General features: G+C 34.4%; 4 protein-coding genes across 4 annotated transcripts; 2 read left to right on the top strand and 2 right to left on the bottom strand.

Annotated features, from left to right (window-relative positions):
- The first annotated feature begins 1,215 nt into the window (after positions 1–1,215).
- LOC133309522 (uncharacterized) lies at positions 1,216–4,096 on the top strand. Its single transcript, XM_061510307.1, has 2 exons — positions 1,216–1,740; positions 3,893–4,096. The coding sequence occupies exons 1-2, from the start codon at positions 1,455–1,457 to the stop codon at positions 3,985–3,987; spliced, it is 381 nt and encodes a 126-aa protein (XP_061366291.1). The 5' UTR covers positions 1,216–1,454; the 3' UTR covers positions 3,988–4,096.
- Positions 4,097–12,023: 7,927 nt separating this feature from the next.
- LOC133309431 (phytochrome A-2-like) lies at positions 12,024–17,767 on the top strand. The gene is made up of 5 exons (XM_061510197.1): positions 12,024–12,194; positions 12,893–14,959; positions 15,273–16,089; positions 16,784–17,074; positions 17,320–17,767. Exons 2-5 carry the CDS (start codon positions 12,904–12,906, stop codon positions 17,528–17,530), a joined length of 3,375 nt encoding a protein of 1,124 aa, XP_061366181.1. The 5' UTR covers positions 12,024–12,194; positions 12,893–12,903; the 3' UTR covers positions 17,531–17,767.
- A 1,770-nt stretch (positions 17,768–19,537) lies between these two features.
- LOC133309485 (rhicadhesin receptor-like) lies at positions 19,538–20,626 on the bottom strand. The gene is made up of 2 exons (XM_061510267.1): positions 20,515–20,626; positions 19,538–20,082 (listed from the first exon to the last, which is right to left on the bottom strand). The coding sequence occupies exons 1-2, from the start codon at positions 20,624–20,626 to the stop codon at positions 19,538–19,540; spliced, it is 657 nt and encodes a 218-aa protein (XP_061366251.1).
- Positions 20,627–24,907: 4,281 nt separating this feature from the next.
- LOC133309504 (rhicadhesin receptor-like) lies at positions 24,908–26,092 on the bottom strand. The gene is made up of 2 exons (XM_061510286.1): positions 25,981–26,092; positions 24,908–25,449 (listed from the first exon to the last, which is right to left on the bottom strand). Exons 1-2 carry the CDS (start codon positions 26,090–26,092, stop codon positions 24,908–24,910), a joined length of 654 nt encoding a protein of 217 aa, XP_061366270.1.
- Between the last annotated feature and the right edge of the window lie 681 nt (positions 26,093–26,773).

The following is a 26,773-nucleotide window of genomic DNA, read 5'->3' on the forward strand; positions in this document are numbered from 1 at the left end:
GACATTAGATTTTTTTTCTATTGATTCAAAAAGATGGGGAAGGATATTGTGACAACCAAGTTGTGTTACTACCAAGTGACTACCAATCAATCTCACTGTTAGATCGATTATGTTGATCCAACGGTTATATTTATTTCCATCTTTGTATGGTCATGATTCCCCATATTTAAAGTGAAAGCATTAAATATGAGAAATCATAACCATACAAAGGTAAAAATAAATATAAATTATTAAATTTGAAAAATCATGACCATACAAAGATGGAAATAAATATAACCGTTGGATCAACATAATCGATCTAACGGTGATATTGATTGGTAGTCACTTGGTAGTAACATAACTTGGTTGTCATAATATCCTTCTCCAAAAAGATATGGGATTCATTTTATTTTATTTTTTTCTAATGGGATCCACTGATTATTTGTATCTATGATATGATATATTTTAGGGTTCGCTTTTTCTACATTCAATATAGATAACTTATCTACAGTGAGTCCAAAACGACGTCGTTTTGAGGCATAAATCAAGGTATTTTTGTAATTATAATTTATTTTAAGGTTATTATAGTCTTTTTCATTATAATTTTTTAATCTTTCAATTCAAAACTACGTCGTTTTGAGAGCGAACATAAATAACTTTAGAAACATTGAAGCCTATATTTTATGTTATATAAACATGATACTCATAAAACCTTTTGATTATACATGTTCAATATCTTCCTACATGACATGTTATGTTTTGATTGATATATTTATAGGTTAAAGAATCTCACGTTATACTTCTCCTATATACACAACAAAGTACAAACATGTGATCTCATTAGAAAGAGGAAAGATTTTTTATTTTATTTTTTAATGTATCCATATAAAATTACAATAGTGACAGGGATAAGGGAAAATTTTACCATCCATGTTGGAATCGAATAAATGATAAACATGTGAATAATATTAAAAAAAAAATACCTCACATTCACTCATTAAATGATTGGTCCCAAAATTAATTATTAGTTACGTGTAAGACAGATATCATTAACAAGTACGAAACAAAAAAAAAGAGAGAAAGTAAAGCAGAAGCTGCCACCTAAGGATCTAAACACGTGGACTCAACAATGTGTGGAGTGGAGTACCGTAAAAGGTAGAGTTTGAAACGAGGAAGGCACATATATAACGATGAATTTTAAAGTATTGTGTTTGGTTTTGTTATGTTACAGTTTAGTTTAGTTTCCACTCCCAATTGAATTTGTTTCGGGCAATGCCAACCACTGTGGCGAGGTTTGCGATTACGACCACACCCGACCCAACTTCACGTTATCTCTCTCAATTGTTCAAATTGAAAAAAAAAAAAAATGAAAATCCTAATTTCCGTGACCTAATTTCCCTTTAATAGAAGTTAAAAGGTTCATCTTCAATATCGCTATTCTTGTTGGTGAGAAACAAAATACGCGCTTTGATTTGATGTCTGGTTCTGATGATGAGGAGATCTCAAATGTTGATCGTCGTGGTTACAGAGAAGGAGGCAGTGACGGCGATGACGATAACGATGACGATGGTGATGACGATGCTGCAATTGGAAAGAAGCAGAGCAGAAGAATGGGTATTGGGAAGGCGAAGCAGGTGGTACTGCATCAATTCACAAAAGCCAAGAGGCAAATCCGCAGAATCAGAAGCAAAAGGACTCTTCTTCCATCATCATCATCATCATCGTCTTCATCTTCTGGGAATGCAAGTATCACAGGTTCAGGTAAGATGACTGAAAGTGTTGGTACTCGAACTGGAATTGGGTGCAAGTTTTGTTTCTCGCGTCCCAAAGTGTTGGAATCCCCTAATGGATCTCCTATCAGTGACCCGAATGATCCAAATTTTACTAATGCCATGTTGAGAACTTTGATAGAAAACAATTCTTTCTATTCCAAAGAATGCAATCCCCACTTGGATTAGTACTGTTGGAGATTCTTTGCGTTGAGTTTCTTTCTCAACATACTGTGGATTTTTTGTCCTTGTTTTGGTCGATGGGATTTGTCTCAAATTTAGTTAGTTCTGTTCTGCCCTTATTTTAAAATTTGAAGTACATATGCAAAATAATGAAGTTACAACAATATAGCTCATGACACATTTTTGGGCAATGTTTGGATGTTCAATAAAAATGGTTGAGCTTAGAGGTGAGAACAACTCCGGAACATGTATGTAGGGAGTACTGAGAATGCCCTATCGTCATTTGCGTTTGTATTCATTTAGAGCAATGCGGTGGAAGAAGTTGTAGAGAATGCACTTGCTGTCATTCAATGATTACAGATTGAAGCTTTTAGTATGCATTGGAAAATGAAAGGGTTTGTAGATAACAGAGGGTTGCTTGATCAACGGCTACTGCTGGCGTGGAAGAGTTTGATGAAAACTGGATTCTTTGACATTCCGGAACGTCTGCTTTTCCTCAACCAGAGGAGTGGTGTACATAATAATACTGAAAAATTTTGAACCCTGCTATTTTCATATTCTCTTTCTAGCTGTTAGGACTATTTGATTGGTTTCCTCATATTTGATTGGTTTCCTCATGTACACTACTTTTTTCTTTCATCCTGTGAGAGGTTTTAATGGCGATTGTCACCTATAGAATTGTTTTTTCAACATAGCAACTTAAACGCTCTTCTCGTCTCCAGTTGGATTTTAAAAAGCATAATCTGATTCTTTTATATTACATATGTTCGATGATCTTTGGCAATGCCTCCCATACTTGAGTCTGCACATTTGGAATAGTTTAGAGAACTTAGGAAGCAAAATTTGGAGGTCTTTTTTGCTTTACAAAGCTGGACGAATGGGTTGGATAATAGATTGGTCTGGCAAATGTTTGTTTCTATTTCAGTTGTTAAGACACTGGACATTTTTATCATTCATTTTGGTTATGTTGACGACATCAATGGATTTCCGCAATAAGTATACATAAATAGTATTCTATCTTTCTCTGCCAGTTGTTTGTATCATAATTATTAAAGTTCTAGAAGTTGAATTCTCTTTGGTTCCCTGCTAGATCTTTTCTACATCGGAAATTTTTTGAGTTTTCTTCTGTTCATCTGAATGCTAAAATCCAATTTCAAGGGATTTACGTTGTGAGCTTTTCTAATTAATGGGTCCAATTCACACAAATTTTTATACTTTCAAGTCAACAGGAGAAAAGTAGTGATATGACTGAATTCAGATGATATTTTCATTTTATTCTTGTCTCAATTTTTTTCAAATGTTATAAGAAGGTTATTATTCCAGACTTTTTTCCATCACTTTTAGTGTATAATTTTGGTACTTCATCTTGAGAAAATTAATCTAGTTTCTGCCAGAAAATTTCTATGCCCCAATTTCTTCCAGCTAAAAGCAAAAACTTACAGAAGTTTTCATGGTACTTTTCATCAGGCAGGATGGAAACCCTTTCCTTTTGATTGTGTAGTTGCCCTTGCCATTTTCATGTTGATTAAAGAAATTAAAAGCGAGGTTTACTTAACTTTGGAGGTTTGTAAGGCTTTGTACTCATGATCTTGTAGCTTCTGTCCGAAACCTGAGATCAAGATACACGTATTACCATAGTCAAGCAGTTGATGTAGTCTGTTGTTAGAGGTGTGATCTTCTTATTGGTTCCAAACTTGATGGTGGAAACCATGAGAAGCACATTTTGTTCTTGGCTGAGACTTGTATCTCTAATTAATAGCAAAACTAGAGATTCATTTAGATGACTTTTACATTCTAATTTGGAAGCATTTTGAACCGTCACATGCTTCGTTTTATGGTGTCCGTCTTAATCATTTAAGTTATTTATATTCTAAGTTGTTCAAATATTTTTGTTGTAAAGAATTGGATAGGCTTGCAAACTTTTTTGCCTATGGTTTTTAATTAGATGGCTGCTATTGTAGGGTTTGGCCAGATTGCTTTTGCTGCACTGCCCCCAAGTTTACTTGGTTTAGAGGACTTCTGTGTGTTCTGTTGTTCTTTGTCTCTTCTACGATGAGGTACATTTTGGATGAGATAGAAAACAAGAATGGTTTTGTTTGTTGATATCTAGAGCCATTTGTGTAATTTTTTTATTTGGTAAACAAGTCATTTGTGTAATTTAATATTCAAAGAATGGTCACCAAAAGTTGTTCGATTTCCCTATCTTATCTTTGTTTGCGGCATAGATTACATTCTCATCACAATAATTCATAGGTTGCTGCTACATAATAGACTCCTTTTTTTTTAATAGGTGATTCATCTTACTATTGCATTTCTTATTTTAATTTTATTGAAAATTTGATTGTCTAGTATTTGATTTTCGTAATTTATAGAATGAGTTATGTATTGGATGCAAGAGAGGAGTGCGACGGGCTGAGTTTTTCAGCCCACTTTCAAAAGCGGGACAGGATAAGTTGATTCATTTTTTAACTGGTTGGGGCCGACCGAACCGCTCACTTTGCCACCTCCATATACTATACTTAGTTCTAATTCTCAGGCTAATGTTGCAGGCTTTGACTAACAGATAAGAAATATGATACCCCTATCCCATCCATAGATAATTTATACTGGAAAGGAAATTAAAATATTATTATTTAAATAACAAAATTACAAAAACATAACAATTTGAAACTAATTTACAAATCTAAAGCAACCAGTTGCATTCAAATTAGGCGCAACTAGTCGTGCCCAAATTGGACGCATTAGGGTGCTTAGTCGCGCCCAATCTAGGCACGACTCATTCGATGTTTACATGGGACACAAAAAAATCAATAGTTTTTATACAAAAAAAAAAAAAAAATCAATAGTTTGATCGTAAAATTTTGGAATACTATAACTTTTGACTATGGTGTCCAAATCAGGTAAAAAAAAAATTATTCTACATAACTTTTTGAGATCTACACAATGACATCTCATTGAAGAGAATTTGGTAAAAAAAAATTCCAATTTTTTTTTTTCAAATTTGCAACAATAGTGGCACCCCAAAAGCATTTTATCTCCCAAAATTTTATTTGGATTTTTGACTCGTTAACCCCTTTTTAAAACAAAAATTAATAGGTCCATGTTTGGGCTTTTTCACCCTTTTGCCCCTTATTAATTAATTAATAACCATTTTGTCCCTGATTCAAAATTATCCACCAATCTGTCCCTCTTTAATCGATTAACATGAATATTTAATCGCTTAAATGGTCAAAACAGGCAAAAATAATTGACTCAAGATTTAATCGATTAAATCTCCCAACAGGTAACAAAGGATTTCAAGTCAATATAATTTTTTAATCGATTAAATAGGGAGATTTAATCGATTAAATCTCAAGTCAACTATTTAATCGATTAAATATTCATGTTAATCGATTAAAGAGGGGCAAATTGGTGGATAGTTTTGAATCAGGAAAAAAATGATTATTAATTAATTAATAAAGGGTAAAAGGGTAAAAAAGCCTCCATGTTTGAGCGTTGACTAGATGATATTATTGATTACATGAACTCAAATTTATTATAAAACTTCGAAAGGCCACAACTTTTGGTTCGAGAGTCCAAATCAAGTATTTTTTTATTCCATATAATTTCTTTAGATCTATCGCATTGGAAAATTTCCATAGAATTATTTGTTAGTGTTGAAAAGTATAAATTTAAATAACATCATTAACAAATATAAAATATGTCAAACTGGACATAAAGAAGTATTTTTTGGGAAATTTTTTTGACCGCGGGGATTTGTTCATACACAGCTCTCAAAAAGTTACATGGAATAAAAAAAAATACACCTGAGTCAGAAATTATGGTCTTCTAAAATTTTATGGTCAAACTATTGATTTTTTTGTGTAACGTGTCATCATCGGGTGAGTAGCGCCCAAATAGAGAGCAACCAAGCACCCTTATGTGCCCAACTAGTTGCGCCCCATTTTGGCATGACTTGTTACTATAAATTCGTAAATTGATTCCAAATTGTTATATTTTTGTAATTTCTTATTTAATTTGCAATATTTAATTTTTCTTTTTGCCAGATAAGATTCCTTTATCCCAGGAGTTTTAACTTTTGTTTACAAACGAATCAGCAATTTTTTTTCCAACATATGATAGCCAAGGTAGTAGGGATGTTCATCAACCGATCCAAACCGCGGTGACCGAACCGAAAACCGAAATAACTGAAAATCGAAAAATCGAAAACAAAAAAAAAATCGCAAAATTTAATTGGATTGGATCGATTTTTAGATGGGTTGGTGAAAATTGATCCAATCCAAACCAATCCAATGATTCCCCAACCTTACCATCTACCTACTTGGGCCTTTCCTCAATCATAGCCCAAAAATCATATAGCAAAATTCTAAATACAAGGCTCATTAACCCATCATGTTGGAGAAAGCGGGTTGTGCTTGATCTATGTTATGCTCTCTTTTTTTTGGGTAAGATACATAACATATTTTGATTACATGGGTTATTGTTGTACAACAACTCCTCTATACGATGAAAATTTGGGTTACTTCGTATCTCAGGCAACCATATTATAATTTTTTTGTTGGAAGTAAAAGATGATAATTTAACTTTTTGTTGTGCAATGCTTCTAGATTGAATAATAATCATCATACGAACTTTACAAAAGCCGATACATACAAATAACATGTTATTTGCACAATAATCATCATACATATTTTAAACTTTTCAAAAAATCGAAAACCGATCCAATCCAAACCGAGTAAAATTGGATTGGATCGGGTTTGAAAAAAAATCCAAACTGAATGAATGATTATATGATTAAACCGAAAGAATTGGATCGGATGATTTTTACTTTCAAAATCGATTCAATCTAGACCACGAACACCCCTATAAAGTAAAATACGGAAATATTTAATGTGCACTCAGTGTACAAAAAATTCAATGGGCCAAACCAATAAAAAACTTACATTTTCTGAAAAGGTTGTATAGAATAGAGAGAAAGCAATTTTTTTGATGCAAGTGTCATTAATTGAATAGAAAGCCCACATGATCCAAGTGTCATTAATTGATTCAAGTGCATTTTCTTTTATTTAATTATAATTTAACTCCAATATATTTAATTAATTAATTATTAATCCCTAAATATGTCACGTGCACTAACACTTAGGGCATGTTTGGTATATAGTATAGGATAAGGCCTAATACTATAAGACCTGATAGTATAAGGTCTGATTGTATAAGATCTGATTAAATTTTAATACTATCCGGTATTTGACATGGTATTGTATAAAATAATATATTGTATAAGATAATATTATCTAGTAATTAGTAATGCACTTTATAATACTATATAGGATAAAAATAAATATTTTTTAATAAAAATATATTTTAATAAAGAATTGATATAATTCTTCAAAAAAATATCATATGATTAATTTTATAAAAATTTATTGATTAGTGTGTCCAAAAAATAAATTAATTTTTACAAAAAAAAAATTTCCATATTTTAAAATTTAATATATTGAAAAATTAATTTTTATTTTAATAAATTAATTTTAATATATTAATATTAAAATGATAGATTAATTTTTGAGAATTGCACCGGTCAATTATTTTAATCCACTAACTTCTTATCAGGCCTAATCTCTCCCTCTTAGGCCGGATTAAGTTATACATTATTTTGATGTAGTAAGAGATTTTGTTGTATAAGCTTATATTATATGATGGTCATATTAAATAACTGAAAATGTCATAATGTATAATATAAACTTATACTATCATACCTTATACATCACATCAAGCACAGAGATGCCTTTAATTCTTACTTGCTCCCCCTTCTCGCTGGCATGCAAAATTTCCTTCTTTTTGCCTGGATGCGTCCTTTATTAGCATGAAGATATTTTTTTTCTTTTTTTTCTCGGTAGATGCTTTCTTTCTAAAGGTTGCTTTTGGGGGATGCTGATGCTCTCATTCGAATACCCCCACATCATATATATTTGCGGTAATAAATATTGGGACCCACTTTGAAGCTTGGTTAATTAGGACTTATTAATTGGATATTTCCTTCTTTTAAATTGATAACTTGGACTGGATTGACAGAATATCTATCTACTCAGCCCTACCTGCACCGCCCCATTAATTAGGACATGGGCATTTCAAGGCCACTTTTGGCCTTGTGATTAGTAAGTTCTAAGTAAAGTAAAATAAATAAAAGGGAAAAATATTTATTTTTTAAAGGATATAAATTTATATTATTTTAGATGTTAATCGTTAATTTTTGTCCATCAACGATTATAATTTATTGGGTCAAATTTAATGGGCCAAATTTATTATTGATTAATTAATAATTTTGATCCAATAAATTATAACTATTGATGGACGGAAATCAACGATTAGAATTTAAAATGATATAAGCTTATTATATCTTTTAAAATTAGAGATGTTATTCCCATAAATAAAATAGCAGAATCGTATAAGCTTAGCTGAATGACTAGTAATCGTCATAAAATATAAGCCAGTACAGTTATTAGTGTAGGGAGCTGGGTAATTTGTATTAATTAAAAAAAATAATCATCATAAAATAAGAAAACTACCTATCTCTTAGGGAGCGGATAAGATCCTCATGTAAATATACTACTATACATTTTACTTTTCGTATTAAGTCTCACCTAATGTCTTAAAATTTTACTTATCATGATACAAGAGTTATAGTGACCAAGTAGTCATGAGTTCGACCTTCCTTACTTTTCACTTTCAGATGGAATTAAAAAAAATACTTGGTAAACAAAAAAATGGACATATGCCATATCCAAACTTTAAGCTCAAATGGCTCTTGCGTAAGAGAGTGTGTTAGAGAGATACAAAAAATACAAAATAATTAATTAAATCTCATCTAATGCCTTAAGGGGGTGTTTGGTTGAGGATTTTCAAAGATTTATCTATGCATCTCACTTTGGGAAAGTGTGACATCCACGTTTGGTAGAGGGTTTTGAAATATTTCCCCAGCTCTTATATTTACATAGCAATCCAGAAATGCTTGTAAAAAGCAACTATAAATCACTGTTATGAAAGACAAGTAGATGGTGGTATTCTATAGTTAGCCGGCGAAATGTTAAAAATGGCATCCATTTGCAGACCAAAATACCCTCGCGCTAGAGGTGTTGATGCAGCTGACTTGATCTCATTCATGCTGGAGCTTAGTTTTCATGTCATCGGGGAGGCATATAATATAAACACAGTGACTGATTTTTAGACGAACATAATTAAGGACCTAGCAGACCTTGGACTGGTCAAACTTCAACAGGGAAGGAAAGAAAGTTGGTTCATACCAACGAAATTGGCAACCAATCTTTCAGTGAGGTTGTCTGATTTATCATCTAGAAAACAGGAATTTGTGGTTGTGGAAACAAATTTTAGAGTTTATGCATACTCATCTTCAAAATTACATTGTGAGTTATTGCGGCTGTTCTCAAGGATAGAGTATACACTTCCAAATCTTATTGTTGGAGCTATTACAAAAGAAAGCTTGTATAACGCTTTTGAAAATGGCATTACAGCAGATCAGATAATCAGTTTTCTTCAGCAGAATGCTCATGCTCGAGTTGCAGAGAGGATACCATCTGTACCTGAAAATGTCACAGATCATATTAGACTGTGGGAATCAGATCTAAACAGAGTTGAGATGACAGAAGAATATTTATAAATAAGGGTTATTTTGTAATTTTGTCATATTTTCCCATCAAAATAGCCATCTCAACCAAATATGGACTCAATATATTTAACTCAATTTTCTCAGTAAAATTTCATTCAACCAAACAACTTTTTTTTCACTTTCCTACCTAACTCACTTTCCAACCATTTTCCTATCAATTACATTTCTCTAGTATTCAAAAAATTTCTCCTCAACCAAACGCCCCCTAAGGGGGTTTGGTATGGGTATTTCCGTATTTGGTATGGAATGATAGGAAAGTGAAGTGGGGAATAATTAATTATCATGTTTGGTATGAGTATTGTGAAAAAAAAACCCCAGCAAATATTTTTTCCCAATACTTCCATTTTCAACTACACAAAGGCAAATAATTATCCTACTGATCCTTTGGTATTTTTTTTTTTTTGCCTATGTCTTGGATTGTGAATATAATATGTTGAGTCAAAAACACCGTTCTAATTTATGACTGCATGTGTTCAATAGATTTACCACAGAAGCACGCCATCGTCACTTTCGCGTTCCTGGTCTACGTCTGCGCAAACTCGATGGTGTGGCTAGTAGGTGGGTTGTAGGTTCGTCAAACTGTGGATTCTAACTACATCTTGATTTGCTCCACAGAGACAATATGAATCACTTTTTATATTCAAAAAATTAAAGGTTGTTTTGGTATTTTCGATTCACATTCCCGTTAATATTTTATCATTAACCAAACATAGCATTAGTAAAATGAACTCAACTCTTCTGACAAAATTTTGGCCAACCAAAAACTTTTTCGTAACTTACTCGGGCTAAAAAAATTCTTACCAAATCCCCAACTTGTTGGGAAATTCGTTCCCTCAAACTCCAATGTCAAGCTGGTCCAGGGGAAGCCTGTGGCGGGGAACCACCACCAATGAGCTAAGGCTACACCAACCGTAGCAAGTGGATCCGACACCATGTCTCAACCCAAAACCTTAAGGCATTGGGTTCATGGGTCCTTTCACTTATATACTCTTCACTTAACTCATTACCAACCAATGTGGGACTCATCACACTTGAATATCTCAACAATCTCCCCCTCAAGTGTGAAACCCATCATTGGTATGCTCCCCCTCAACCGAGTACCCGAAGCGTAAAGTACTCGACCCGCCTCCTAGCCAATCACTAGACTAGCTCAAGCCCAATCCGGCTCTAATACCACTGTTGGGAAATTCGTTCCCTCAAACTCCAATGTCAAGCGGGTCCCGGGGAAGCCCGTGGCGGGGAACCATCACCAATGAGCTAAGGCTACACCAACCGTAGCAAGTGGATCCGACACCATGTCTCAACCCAAAACCTTAAGGCATTGGGTTCATGGGTCCTTTCACTTATATACTCTTCACTTAACTCATTACTAACCAATGTGGGACTCATCACACTTGAATATCTCAACACAACTATCTTTTTACTCGGTAAAAAAAAATATCTCTCGTACCAAACGCCCTCTAAGATTTTGGATTAAAACAATGCTTATCATTATATTACTGTTTATTTTTTTAATGACTGAAAACTAAAACTGTCATATTTTATTACTCTCTTGATTGTATGTTCGTTTTACTATTACCTTTGCCTTCATCTTTGCATTCCGACACCTTCACACTGTGGCTCAAGAAGAGTAACCAACAAATCAATCCAAAAATGATTGTCAGAGTTGACAGTGATCAAGAATGTGTGGCAATAAGGTTAATAAACAAAGCTGCATGTTTTGTAAGACATTTATCACAAAAGGACCATTTCCGTTACCAGATAACCACTCCAATTGAGTGATTATGACTTCTATAACCCCCTCTCCAACGCCAACCAAAATTATAATTTAGTTATTTATTAAATTACGACAAAAGTTATATTTACAATAAATTTTTGTTTATAATTTTTTATAACTATATATTAATTGTTGATTTTTGTCAATCAATGATTATTATTTTCGCAAATTAAATTCATTAATTAATTATTAATTCATAATAAATAATAACTATTAATTAACGGAAATCAATATTAAAATATAATTATAAAAGATTGTAAACAAAAATAGTTTATAAATATAACTTTTTCTTAAATTATATACAATTACACATTTTCCCATCACACATAAATTACACGAGTCATATATTACATGTTTCTATTTGGACTGGAGGGGTGTGAGATCATCAGCTGTCGGTATTTTCCTATTTAGAAACCAATCCATTCTTTTAATTTAATATAATAATACAATGATGATTGAATAATAATAATAATATAATATTAAGTTGTAAATATAAGCAAGCATCGGAGACTGAAAGAGACAGTGATTCTATTGAATTATTAATATTATGGCATGTAAGTCTCTGCTCTGTCCTAGTCCTAAGTCCTAACTGCTGAGTTGAGTTCCGAGCTTGGAGGGTGGTGATTTAGATTCAGCTTGTTTTTCTGGTTAACCACACAACCATATAGATAGATGCAGCAGCAACACTAATAAGTAGCTAGGATTTGTAATTCCTAGCAGCTTCAGATTCTATTAAAAGGCTTTTTTTTTTTTCTGCTCAGTGGTTGGGCACAGTGTCAATCAATTTGTTCCTTGCAAGGTGGGTTTCTCTTTCTGCATTTTCTTTCTGCTCCTTTCTTTTCCTCAATTCAGCTGATTCTTGCTTCTTCTGGGTAGGTTGGCTATCTGCCCTTATCCTCCTGAATTTGCTTCTTTTAACGTTTGTGATTGTATATACTGCTTTTGGAAAGGGAATTCTTGTTTGCCGTACTCCTTAAATTGTTTCTGTGGTTTTCGGGTTAATTAAGGTTCCGTGTCCATTACTGTTATTGAAAATTAAGGTGGAAAATAATAATAATTATAGCGAAACAAGTTATATGCTGTGCTGAGGCATGTATAGTTGAGTGCTTGAACAGAAGTTCCTCTGAGCTTGGTGGGTTGTCATCCTTTTTCAGAATTTATACCCTGCTTACAATATGTATCAGATAAAAGCGGAAAACTAATGATGTAGATTATTATTATTATTATTATTATTATTATTTTAACTTAGGATATATTAGTTCACTAGGATATGATTGGATCATAAATTATCATTACTTACTGAAGTCTTTCAAAATTTTGTCATCCAGAAGAAGTGTTGAAAAATTCACTCTCTCTTTTCTTGAATTGTTACAGTGAGGCAGTATGATGTCATTCAACTAAATCTATTGTAGTTTTTGTTTTTGTAGTAGAACAGATTCCATTCTTCCTTGTAAGAGATTAATCTATTCACCTTATTTTTATGATTCCAAAGTGCAGTTCAGGTGACAATGTCCTCCTCAAGGACTAGTCCATCATCCAGCAAAAATGCAGACAGATCAAGACACAGTGATAGGGTTATTGCTCAGACCCCTGTAGATGCAAAACTTCATGCAGCTTTTGAGGAGTCTGGTAGTTCCTTTAACTACTCCAATTCAGTGAGGTTTTCTTCTGGTACAGCTAGTGGAGGAGAACATCAACCAATGTCTGACACAGTAACAACAGCTTATCTCCATCAGATACAGAAAGGCAAGCTGATCCAACCTTTCGGGTGCTTGCTAGCTTTAGATGAGAAAACATGCAAGGTCATTGCCTATAGTGAGAATGCACCTGAAATGTTGACCATGGTTAGTCATGCTGTCCCCAATGTTGGTGACCACCCTGCTCTTGGCATTGGCACTGACATAAGAACTATTTTCACTGCCCCAAGTGCTTCTGCGTTACAGAAGGCACTAGGATTTGGGGAGGTTTCACTTCTTAACCCCATCCAAGTCCATTGCAAGACTTCCGGAAAGCCCTTTTATGCAATTATCCATCGCGTTACTGGTAGTTTGATCATCGATTTTGAGCCAGTCAACCCTCATGAAGTTCCCATGACTGCAGCAGGTGCCTTGCAATCTTACAAGCTTGCAGCAAAAGCAATAACTCGATTGCAATCTTTGCCTAGTGGGAGCATGGAAACGCTATGTAATACAATGGTTCATGAAGTTTTTGAACTCACAGGTTATGACAGGGTGATGGTTTATAAATTTCATGAGGATGATCATGGGGAAGTGATTGCTGAGGCCACAAAACCTGGCCTAGAGCCATATTTGGGTTTGCATTATCCAGCCACTGATATCCCCCAGGCTTCACGCTTTTTATTTATGAAGAACAAGGTCCGCATGATAGTTGATTGTCGTGCAAAGCATGCGAAGGTGCTTCAAGATAAACAAATTCCATTTGATTTAACTTTGTGTGGATCAGCCTTAAGGGCTCCTCACAGTTGCCATTTGCAGTATATGGAGAACATGAAATCAAGGGCTTCCCTGGTTATGGCAGTTGTGGTCAATGACAGTGATGAAGACGGGGATAGCTCTGATGCTGTTCAGCCACAAAAGAGAAAGAGACTCTGGGGTTTAGTAGTTTGCCATCACACTACTTCCAGGTTTGTTCCCTTTCCTCTTAGGTATGCTTGTGAATTTCTGGCTCAAGTATTTGCCATCCATGTGAACAAAGAATTAGAGTTAGAATGTCAGATTATTGAGAAGAATATCCTGCACACCCAAGCACTCTTGTGCGATATGCTGATGCGAGATGCACCCCTAGGTGTTGTAACGCAGAGCCCTAATATAATGGATCTTGTGCAATGTGATGGAGCAGCCCTCTTGTATAAAAACAAGGTATGGAAATTAGGGGTAACACCAAGTGAATCCCAGATACGAGAGATAGCACTATGGCTCTCTGAATGCCATATGGATTCCACAGGTTTGAGTACAGATAGCTTGTCTAATGCCGGGTTCCCAGGGGCTGCTGCTCTTGGTGATATTGCATGTGGAATGGCAGCCGTGAGAATAGCTTCCAAAGACATAGTTTTCTGGTTTCGGTCACACACTGCTGCAGAAATCCGATGGAGTGGTTTAAAGCATGAAAGAGATGATGGTAGGAAAATGCATCCAAGATCATCATTCAAGGCTTTCCTTGAAGTTGTGAAGACAAGGAGCTTACCATGGAAGGACTATGAAATGGATGCTATTCATTCATTGCAACTAACACTGAGAAACGCATTCAACGATACAGAGAGTATGGATATAAACACTAATGCTAATGATACAAGACTAAATGGTTTGAAGATTGAAGGGATGCAAGAACTGGAAGCGGTGGCAAGTGAGATGGTTAGGTTAATTGAAACAGCAACTGTGCCAATTCTGGCAGTTGATATTGACGGGATGGTCAATGGATGGAATGCAAAAATTGCTGAGTTAACAGATCTTCCAGTTGCGGAAGCTATTGGAAAGCATTTACTCACGCTTGTTGAGGATTTTTCAACAGATAGAGTCAAGAAGATGTTGGAAATGGCACTGCAGGGTATGCTTTACTTCCTTTCCCCATCTTATACTTTCGTAAGCTCTTCTCCTGTTTTCTTTGTTTTTAGTCTTGGCATTCATGAGTGAAAACTTTGAAATGATTGTAAGTTTTTAGATGTGAGCATATCATGTTCCCTAAAGCCATCCATGAATATTACATTATTGAAGACTTATAAGAGGATAGTATTTCTTGCTTCCTAAATTTATTCAATTTGTGCCCTCAAAAGATGGGAAGGAACGGAACACCACAAAAAATGTTATCCCAGCTTTCTATATTTCTAAATAACTGATTTGTTATGTTAAAATGTAATTAGGTGAAGAAGAGAAGAATGTCCAATTTGAGATCAAAACACATGGTTTGAAGATTGATTCTGGTCCTGTCAGCTTGGTAGTTAATGCTTGTGCAAGCAGGGATCTTCAAGATAATGTTGTGGGGGTTTGTTTTGTGGCCCAAGATATAACTGCTCAGAAGACAGTCATGGACAAGTTCACCCGGATTGAAGGAGACTACAAGGCAATTGTACAGAACCCAAACCCATTGATCCCCCCAATATTTGCCACAGATGAATTTGGCTGGTGTTGTGAATGGAATTCAGCTATGACAAAATTAACTGGATGGACGCGAAAGGAGGTGATGGATAAAATGCTCTTAGGAGAGGTTTTTGGGACCCAGATGGCTTGTTGTCGTCTAAAGAATCAAGAAGCTGTTGTTAATTTTAGCATTGTACTTAATAAAGCAATGACTGGTTTGGATACAGAGAAGGTTGCTTTTGGTTTCTTTACTCGGAATGGGAAGTATGTAGAATGCCTGCTTTCTGTGAGTAAGAAATTAGACATAGAGGGTGTAGTTAATGGGGTGTTCTGCTTCTTGCAGCTAACTAGTCCAGAGTTGCAACGAGCACTACATATTCAGCACCTAGCTGAACAGACTTCCTCGAAGGCAATGAAAGCTTTAACTTATGTGAAAAGGCAAATCCGGAATCCTTTATGTGGTATTGTGTTCTCCCAGAAATTGTTAGAGGATACTGAGTTGGGAACTGACCAAAAACAACTTCTGCTCACTGGCACACAGTGCCAACGCCAGCTTAGCAAAGTTCTTGATGATTCAGATCTTGACAGCATCGTGGATGGGTATGATATCTGGGAATTATGTGCTTTTTTTTCCATTGCCATTTGTGTGGTGTTAAGCATTTATCAATAGTAGCTCCTATTAAATCATATAAGTTCCTATTTCCCAATCTCATTGAAGCTGAAAACTATAAAGTTCCCAACCTCATGCTTGGCTTTTACCCCCAAAAATAAATAAATTAAATAAATGAAGGACAAGTAAAATTCACCTCTGACTGAGTATTCTGTAGAAAGTATAATCAAATATTTTAAAGGGTGCACAAGGCTCCTGACTTGTGAGGGCCGATTGTACTCATTTTTACACTTGCACTTTTACAAAAAGGTTGTTTCTCAGACTTGAATTCATGACCTTCCAGTCACAAGGAGCAATCTTATAGTTGCTCCAACACTAGCCCTCTGTAATCAAATATTTTAGTTGGAGATAATTTTGCTGGTAGAGATTTGAGTGTGCTTTACCAATTGCAATTTGACTTCTGTTTGTGTGCTTTTGTCAAGCAAGAAAGGGATCTGGATTTCAACTGTCCTATTCTGATGAGTGAAATCTGAGTTTATCTCCTGAATTTGGGGAATCAGATTCTCACAACTGACAAATTTTTCCCGTAAAAGCATAGACCTTGATGTGCACCCTTTTGTCCAGCATAATTCTAATTTAGATTATAACAATTGCATATTCCTTTCTTTCCTGTATGTTCAACAGCTACTTGGATTTGGAGATGGTTGAATTCACAGTGCATGAAGTTTTGGTTGCCTCCCTAAGTCAAGTCATGACAAAGAGTAATGCAAAGGGTATCCAAGTAGTCAATGATGTTGCACAGCAGATCTTGGCTGAAACCTTTTATGGTGATAGTCTTAGGCTTCAGCAGGTCATAGTAGACTTTTTATTAATTTCCATCAATTTTACACCAACTGGAGGTCAGGTTGTTGTAGCAGCCTCTTTAACCAAAGATCAGTTAGGGAAATCAGTCCATCTTGCTAATTTGGAGCTCAGGTAACTGTTACAGACTCAGATGGGAATTTTAAACTCTCTTGTTTACTTATCTGGGTCTGCTGTTAGTATTAGGCTTCATATGTGATTTAAATGCTGATAGACTAAATGTCACCTTTTCACATTATATTATTGTGCTGGTGCACAACTTTAACAAGGAAAATGAACTTGAAGAAACATGCAATATTGCCAGTGATTATATACTAAATTCTTAAATCATTGATTGTTTGCTTTTGTTATTTTTGCAGCATAACACATGATGGCATTGGGGTGCCAGAAGCATTGCTGAACCAGATGTTTGAACATGATGGACATGAATCCGAGGATGGTATTAGCCTCCTGGTCAGCAGAAAGATGCTAAAGCTCATGAATGGAGACGTACGTTATATAAGGGAAGCAGGCAAATCATCTTTCGTATTATCTGTTGAACTAGCCGCAGCCCATAAGTTAAGGACATAAAATGATACAATCAAATATTTTGTACATAAGAAAGTGAAGGGAGCAAGAAACATGATACAATAAGTTTTATTCCACTTGGCACATTTTTATAACTCCTTGTAACTTGTAAGGTGTAGATATTTATTAGTATCTATATGAGTTGGAAGTCTGACATTGGTTAGTTTATTTTGTAATTTGCCCCATTCCATAGGGATGTAGAAGGCTGGTTTATTGCTATATTATAGTATAAAATTAAAGTGGGACCATGCATAGGTTGCCAGCTTTGTTGCCTTTTCTAAGGATGATTGGAGGTGGGAAAGCAAGCGATAAGGAATCTTTGACAATAAAATGGACAGTACATTGACATAGAAAATCACCTTATGGCATTATTTTTTATTTTATTTTTGCTGCTTTGGCATAAAATTATTAGATTTAATAAACAATCCACACGATTAGTTTAAATAACTAATGTGGGTTGCTCACACAATAGTGATTTAAAAACAAGAAAGATATGGGAGGTTCGCATTCCTTGCATTAAGTCAATAATATTGTCAATAATTGATATTAACGTGGTATGTTGAAGGAATAAGAGTTTTTGCAGTAATTTTTTTTTTTTTTTTGATAAATCACATGTATTCTTTATGAAAGATAATTCTGTTCAGTGCAAATTCAGACTTAAGACTTTAAACTCTTCTCAAAGCTGATACAGCTGATACTGAAAAGAATTGAATACATATTTTCATCCCAGCTGCTCAATTCTCATACGTCAACTGAGTTACCACGTGCTTTTGCAGTATATATTAATCTTAGATATTTAATGAGGTGAGTTTCACAATATATATATATATAAGGAATTTTTTAATGAAAATAAATACATTTAAATTTTTTATGTATTTAGATAAACAAATTATAAAAAATAATTAAATTTTTTGAAAAAAAAATCTGATACAAAATATTACAAAAATATATATCTATTTGGAAAAACTTAAGAAACGGTGATAATCTGTCATGGGTGAGGCAATAATTTTCTAGTCTTGTTTTTTTTTTTTTGGTGAAGTCTAGTCTTGTTCTTTCATATGGTACAATGCCAAAGTTGAGAAAATTTCTTTAATACTCCAGTAGCATTATTAAATATTCAGTAGCATTATTATTAAAGAAAATATTTTCTTTAATTACATTTATTGTACCTATTTTTTTAGGATTAATATCACATTAATCTCATTCAATTTTACTTTTAAAATAAAGGAATATATGCTTAGAATTTACTCAAGTGGAGGAAAACTTTTTGGTGGGAGTCACTGCATCGAGAAGGTAGTTGAATTTGGGAGTGGATTCTCTCGTGTTAAAAATGTAAGTGGTCATATAAATTTTTCATATTTTTTTTTACATATATTAAATATATGGGATCCAATTATAATTAATGAAGAAAGAGATATCCAAGCTTATTTCTCATGTGAATCAGTTTACTTGTGACAAGTCCTAGTGGGAACCATCCATGTTCGCTATTCAATTCCATTGGCTTTTGGTCGGAAGCCTCTGTAATTTCAAATTCAACGTAACGATCGAGCTTCAGTGTTGACAAATAATTAAACGGGTAAGGAAAAGAAGCTCGGAGAGGAAAGTGTACATTGTATCCAAAAGAGAGAGAGAGAGAGAGGAAAGTGTACACTAACTTTTATTATTCATTTATAGAAAAAAAATATGATAGCGTTTCTGAAAGCGAAACAAATCTATTTTTATATTGTATACATCTTAAAAATGCAATAAAATAGGCCGGAAAGGCGGTAGGACTTGTATAAGAAGTAAGAAAGAACTATTAAGAAGCCCACACTCGACAGAACCATTGATAGCGCATTTTATTAACAAAATAACAAAGCACACGAGGATCTTTCAATTTTCAATTATCCAAGAAACGAATATGCGTTACCAAACATGAAATGTAAAGCAACAAGGATAAATTGAAAGGGAAGGGTAAGGTAAAAGAACAATAACAAGGACATTACAATTACAACAAACAACCACATCGTATTACATCTTGGGTGCTAACCTAGATTTGATTTTCTTAATCTCCTTGGTACCCACTTGGAATGTCTTGGTCAAAACATTGTCTGGAACAGGTGGTGTGGCTGCAAACAAGGTCAGAGGAATGGATTGGGTTCCAGGCAATTGGCTATTGAAGGCTGAAATCACTGCAGCAGGTTCCATTCCATTGTTCTTTTGGAAGTGAACTAGTCCTTTCGGGAACACGAATATGTCACCCATTTTTATGGTCTTTGATATTAGCACATTGGCTGTGGTTATGAACCCCACTTCTAGTTCCCCTACAAGCACAAACACTAACTCTGTCGCACGTGGGTGTGTGTGAGGTGGGTTCAGACCACCTGGTGCATAGTCAATGCGTGTCAAAGACACACCAAGAGTGTTGAGTCCTGGGACTTTCTCAACGTTTGCTGCAGTCACCGCCGAACCAAATGTGTTGTTTGTGGCACCTGGTTTCGCTAATATCTCCGAGAAGAAATCAGTTGCATTTACCATTGAAGCGCTTTTGCAGGTGAATCCATTTACTTTAACCGCTGTTGTAACATCAAAACAACGCTTCAAGAATCAGAATTGCCAAAAAAAATATAAAAAAAAAAAAAAAACGAAATAATTGGAAAAAACACTGTTTATCAGGTGGTGTTCAATTATTGCCATACAGGGAAGGGATAAAGAAGACTCAATCATATCAGTGAGATTACTGTACTTTATGATTAATCATTAGAGTCAGGAAAAAGCAAAACTAAAGTAGTTGGTAGGTATGAGAGAGTTGGATTAACAAGTTTGAAAGAAAAAATAATGAAATAAAAGGGATCAAATCTAATGATTAAGAGGAAATTGAAAAAAAGAGAGGGAGGGGGGGGGGTACTTCTTTACAGCTTACATTTCGTGTAATTGTATGCATACTCTTGTGTTCTAAACAATACAATATCAAAGAAAAAGAGATAAGAGTAATGTAAAAATAGTACCGGAAGCAAGGTCTGCGACACAGAGGTCTTGAAGAGCATCGGGATCTGCTGCAAAGGTGGTGGTTAACACCAAAGCAAGAGTCACTAGAAGCAGCGAGCCTGCGAGCTTCATAATTTGCTTTTATGATATGTGTGACAAAGCTAATTATGCAATCAAATTGACCAAAAAAGCCAAGAAGCCAGAGATTTTTGAAGCCAATGAGTATGTTTGAATTGATTGGATGGGTTGGAATGAATTGATGGTGGGCTTTATGGGTATATATATAGCAAGCACTTAGAAGAGAGTAAGATTAATATATCCATACATTGAATAAATGATGCGTATGAATTTAAAATAAAAGTCACTGGGGTCATCCCAAACCCAAGCCATGATTTAGGCCCTTTATCGAGCTATGACCCTGCCTTGTGTTGCGTCCCTTTGTACACCTCGCATGACCCACTCAGTTCTTTATTTGATCAAGGTGTTCATTTCGCATATAACTTATATCACTCTAAAATGATGTCGTTTTGGAACGGAAATCATGGTGCTTTTATAATTTTAATTTATTTTAAGATTATAATAATCTCTATTATTATAATTTATTAATCTTTCAATCCAAAACGATGTCGTTTTGAGAGTGAATACAAATAACTTATCTGCGATCACTGTATAAATATATTTTTTTGTTTATTAATTTATAAAACTACATTTAGTAGTTTACAACTTACAACTCGTCTAGTGTACCAATTTTGCACTGACATCTTGATCTGTTCTTATCCAAATGACGATATTTCCTTTAAGTTAAATGCTTACAATTACTTGCCTATGACTATTCCTCGCATTTATTTTATATACATAGTCCTGTCACCCACGATATGAGCCTGCTCCATTTCGGTTTCTATTTCATTTTCACTCCTACTACTATATGTGGTTTGTCTTCAAGTGGATGACATCGATATTCTTGCAAATGAATTATAGAGGCCTTTTCTTTAATTTGATTTGATAAACAACTGGCACTTCAATCGTTTTAAATATTAAAAAACTATCCAAAACGCAAAGAATCATAGCACCTCTTAGCACAAGGAGTTGATGAACAAGCTAAAATGCCGCACCAACTTCCCTCATGACTGTTAGTGGTGACTTTGTATTGCTTTGGTCTCTTTTGGGCTTTGTCCCTTAAATGAAATAAACGTTAGGTGTTGTGAGGACATGGGAATACTTGAATTTCTCTGCCAAGGGAAGACAGGGACACAAGCCATCCTCCAAATTCAAACCTACTCTTCTAGGAGTTGAGAACTCTTGTGTCTTCCCTCACTTTCAATTGCTGCTAACACTTCTTGGCTTTTCATCTGTTGGTTTGTTTGCTTCATACCATTTCTGCAGCACTGCTAATGGTCAAGCTTTAATTGTTTGACATTTGCAAAATTATTGAACTTTATTTTGTGAACATGCATGCATGCCATTAGTTCATAGTACCCTACCTGGCTACCCACTTCTTCAAATGCAAGTAACAATATTCTTAAGTTTATATATAGTAATTTGTACAATTTGGAATGGACAGAGAAGTAGAGAACAGCAAAACATTACTATAATGGTGTTTACCTTATTTATTCCATTTATATTGCCTTCTAACCGAATTAAACAATCCTCTACTTGTGAACCTTGCGTCATTGCTGTCATCATAAGATGCTACCAACAAGAAACGACGACCCCGTCAAACGGTGATATTTACATAAAAGCAAAGTCTTCCTTTAGTCCATGATAAAAAAAATTCTTCCCTTCCCTTTTACCCAATTTGGTTTAGTTCTGATGGGCTATCAAATGCCCTACCACTTCAATTTATTATTTATTTACTTTGAGTTAGTTTCAGAAGTTACTATTTAAAAATCTTAGAAAAAATAATAAAGCAATTTTTTATAAGTTTTTTCATTATTCAAAAAGCTTAGCAATTTATTGTAAACAAAAAAAACTCAACATATTTAGTTAAAAAGTATTCTTAAAAAAAAAATAGAAGGCCCTTTATTAGTTATAGATAAATTTTGAATTGAATTTGAATTTTTTTAAAATTAAAGTACCCAAAATAAATGAAAATTTATCGGAAGAAAAAAAATATATATATATATATATATAACCAGTATGTGACAATTATCAAATTTACATGAACTTAATAGACGGATAAAAGCGGATGTATTTGATAGGGGGAACCAATATTTCCGGTGAATCTTTCAAATAAAATTCCATTTATGCAAATATCCAAAAGAAACACAAGACAGTCAACTAGTCACATAAATCTAATAAGTCCAAAGCTAGATGACTAAAGGAATTTAGAGCATGTCAACGAAATGCAGTACCACGTCATGAAGAAGCAAAAAACTCTAGCTAGTATTCGACCGAACAATTTTTATAAAAAATCAGAACATTGTCCATAGTTACGGGTTCTCAAGCAGTGTCGAATCCTTGCTTGTTGTTTGAATGAGTTGAGCTAAACATAAATTGGTCCAAGTTAAATTTGGCCCAGTCCATCATAATCCATCCGAACTTGGCTTGGTCATAAATAATAAATAATTGTGTAGTTATATAAGCATATTTTAGACGAAGGCAATATGCAGCAACTTCTGTAGAAGATGGAGCTTGCAAATTTATCTACGGGCTTTTACAACTTTTTACGTTGCAAGAGAAGTTGGAGCTTTTTTATTAAGAGAGAAATGAGAAAATATTTCTTCTAGTAGTGACTTATAGTATAAGTGGGATCTACAAAATAGTGGAGAAAAAAAAAAATTAAAGTGGAACCCACTTATACTATGAGTTATTAATAGGAAAAAATATTTTTCCTAAATTAAAATGCCATGTTTGGTAGGTAAAAAGTGAAAAGTTTTCTAGATTTATTTTTCTCCAGAAGTTTGCTATTGTGTGTAAATATGGGTGTAGATACCACCTTTGAAATACCTTCGATTTGTTGGAATTGTTTCTTTTTTGGAGAAGTAACAAATAATGTCAAGCGGATCCAGCGGAAACCCGTGACGGAAGGCCACCACCAATGAGTTAAGCTACTCCAAATACACCAAGTGAATCCGACACCGCATCTCAACCCAAAACTTTAAGGCTTTGGGTTGAGATGCGGTGTCGGACTCGCGTGGTGTATTTGATCCACTTAGCTAATTGGTAGTGACCTCTCGCCACAGGCTTTCCCTGGACCCGCCTAACAGTGGTATCAGAGCCGGGTTGTACTCGAGCTAGCCTGGTGATTGGCTAGGAGGCGGGCGGGTTGAGTATTTGGGTCCCGAAATACTCGGTTGAGGGGAGCATATCAATATTGAGTTTCACACTTGAGGGGAAGATTGTCGAGATATTCAAGTGTGATGAGTCCCACATTGGTTGGTAATGAGCTAAGTGAAGAGTATATAAGTGGAAAGACCCATGAACCCAATGCCTTAAGATTTTGGATTGAGATGTAGTGTCGGACTCACTTGAAGTATTTGAACCACTTAGGATAAATAAACCCCAACGTTCATTATTTTGTTTGAATAAAAAAGTGAAGGTGAGATTATTTTTGTAAGATAACCTCATATTCTCAATAATATTTCACAATCATCCAATCACCCAATCACAGACTCATTAAACTTAACCAAATAATTCTGGAAAAAATTTGCTCTACCAAATACCATTTTAGTAACATTCCCAAAAAAATAAATTTGATATCATATTTTCAGAAATCATGATTCACGCATAAATAAAAATTTCTCCTTTATCAAATGTCCCATAAATATATGACAAACAAGAGAAAATTTAAAATGGTAGAAGAATATTGAATGATTAGATGTTCCCTCTCACAAAGATAAAAAAAAAAAACTCAAGTGTGCACTAGCTTAAAAAAGAAAGTCAGAGGGTAAAGTGTCCTTTAACTTTTATTATTTATTTATAGAAAAATAATATAATAACGCTTTCTCAATAGATAAATTTTATTTATTTTCTATACACATATAAAAATATGTGGAATCTATTTTTTTCTCTCTTCTCCTCACATGATCTAAGATAGGTTTCACATATTTTTATATATTTGTAGGAAATAATTTTATCTCCTATAACATGAAAAACAATTTTATTTTAAAAATAAATAAAATCGGATACAAGGTTAGCAAAAGAAACCCATTAATGCCCATGTTATGTATGGCTGTAAGACTTGAATAAGAACTATTAAGAAGCCAACACTCAACAGAACCATTGATAGCGCATTTTATTAACAAAATAACATGCACGTACGGATCTTTCAAATTTCAATTATCAAAGAAACGAATATGCGTTCCCAAACATGAATTGTAAAGCAACAAAGATAAATTAAAAGACAATGATAAAACTTAAAAAAGAACAACAACAGGGACATTACAAAAAACAAGGACATCGTACTACATCTAATTAATTAGGTGCGAACTTAGATTTGATTTGATTAACCTCCTTGGTATCCATCTGGAATGCCTTGGTCAAAACATTGTCTGGAACAGGTGGTGTGGCTGCAAACAATGTCAGAGGAATGGATTGGGTTCCAGACAATTGGCTATCAAAGGCTGAAATCATTGAAGCAGGTTTCATCCCATTGTTCTTTTGGAACTGAACTAGTCCTCTTGGGAACGCAAATATATCACCTTTTTTTATGGTCTTTGATATTAGCACATTGGCTGTGGTTATGAACCCCACTTCTAGTTCCCCTTCAAGCATAAACACTAACTCTGAGGCACGTGGGTGTATGTGAGGTGGGTTCACACCACCTGGTGCATAGTCAACGCGTGTAAAAGATACACCAAGAGTATTGAGTCCTGGGATTTTCTCAACGTTGGCTGTAGTCACCAAGGAACCAAATATGTTGTTTGTGGGACCTGCGTTCGCTATTATGTCCGAGAAGAAATCAGTTGCACTTACCGTGGAAGCGTCTTTGCACGTGAATCCATTTACTTTAACCGCTATTACCATCACAATGCTTCAAGAATCAGAATTGCACGAAAAAAAAAAAAAAACTCATACCTATATATACTGATTATCATTGATAAAAGTTTAAGACTAGATTATAATTTACTGTTGCCAATCATGCTACAAAAATATGCAATGAATTCTGTAATTTGCTGAAAGTTCATTTTATTTGAAAATAGACACTGTTTATCATGGCGGTGTTCAATTACTGCCATGCATGCAAGGGACAAAGAACACTTTATCATATCAGTGGGGTTACTGTACTTTATGACTAATCAGTAGAATCGGGAAAAAGCAAAACTAAAGTAGTTCGTAGGTCTGAGGGAGTTGGATTAACATGGTTGAAAGAAAAAAGAATGAAATAAAAAGGATCAAATCTAATGATTAAGAGGAAAGTGCAACAAAAAAAAGGCACTTTTTTACAGCTTACATTTCCTATATGCATGAAAGTATGCATCCTCTTCTGTTCTAACAATACAATATATATCAAAGAAAAAGAGATTAGAGTAATGTAAAAATAGTACCGGAAGTAAGGTCTGCGACACAGAGGTCTTGAAGAGCTTCGGGATCTGATGCAGTAGTGGTGGTTAACACCAAAGCAAGAGTCACCAGAAGCATCGAGCCTGCGAGGTTCATAATTTGCTTTATGATATGTGTGACAAGCTAATTATGCAATCAAAGTGACCCAAAAGCCAAGAAGCCAAAGACTTTTGAAGCCAATAAGTATGTTTGAATTGTTTGGATAAGTTGGAATGAATTGAAGGACAACTTTTTGGGTATTTATAGCAAGCACTTAGAAGAGAGAAAGATTAATATATCCATATACGTTGTATAAATGCTGCATGTGAATTTTTAAAATTTTTTTTGGATGCATGCTGCCTGTGAATTTAAAACAAAAGTCAATGGGGTCGATGTTTCAATTTAAAATACGTTGAATAATATAGTAGTTACAACTCATCTACTGTTCCAATTTTGCAATTACATCTTGATCAGTTCGTATCTGATCTAGTAAGAGATAATATAGAGGTCTATTTTCGTATGGGTCAATTTTGCAACTCATCTACTATAGATCAAAGTTCTTTAAAGTCACGAGGTGTTTGGGATCGGTTACAGTTGTGGAGTGAATTTGGCATAGTAAAGTGGAGAAGATGATTCATTTGGTGAGATTAAGATCTCTACTTATAGAATGGGGGAGATTCCCTCTTAGCATAAGAAATATGATGCCATAACTGTTTTTGCCCTATGGACTCAACTGTGTTGAGTTTGCGTAACCCCTAATTTGTAAAGGTCAAATTTGTGTGAAAGATATGGGGGACA

This window comes from Gastrolobium bilobum, unplaced genomic scaffold (assembly GCF_033153095.1).
Source record: "Gastrolobium bilobum isolate Gb01-03AN ecotype WA unplaced genomic scaffold, APGP_CSIRO_Gbil_v1 utg2122, whole genome shotgun sequence".
Lineage (NCBI taxonomy): Eukaryota > Viridiplantae > Streptophyta > Magnoliopsida > Fabales > Fabaceae > Gastrolobium > Gastrolobium bilobum.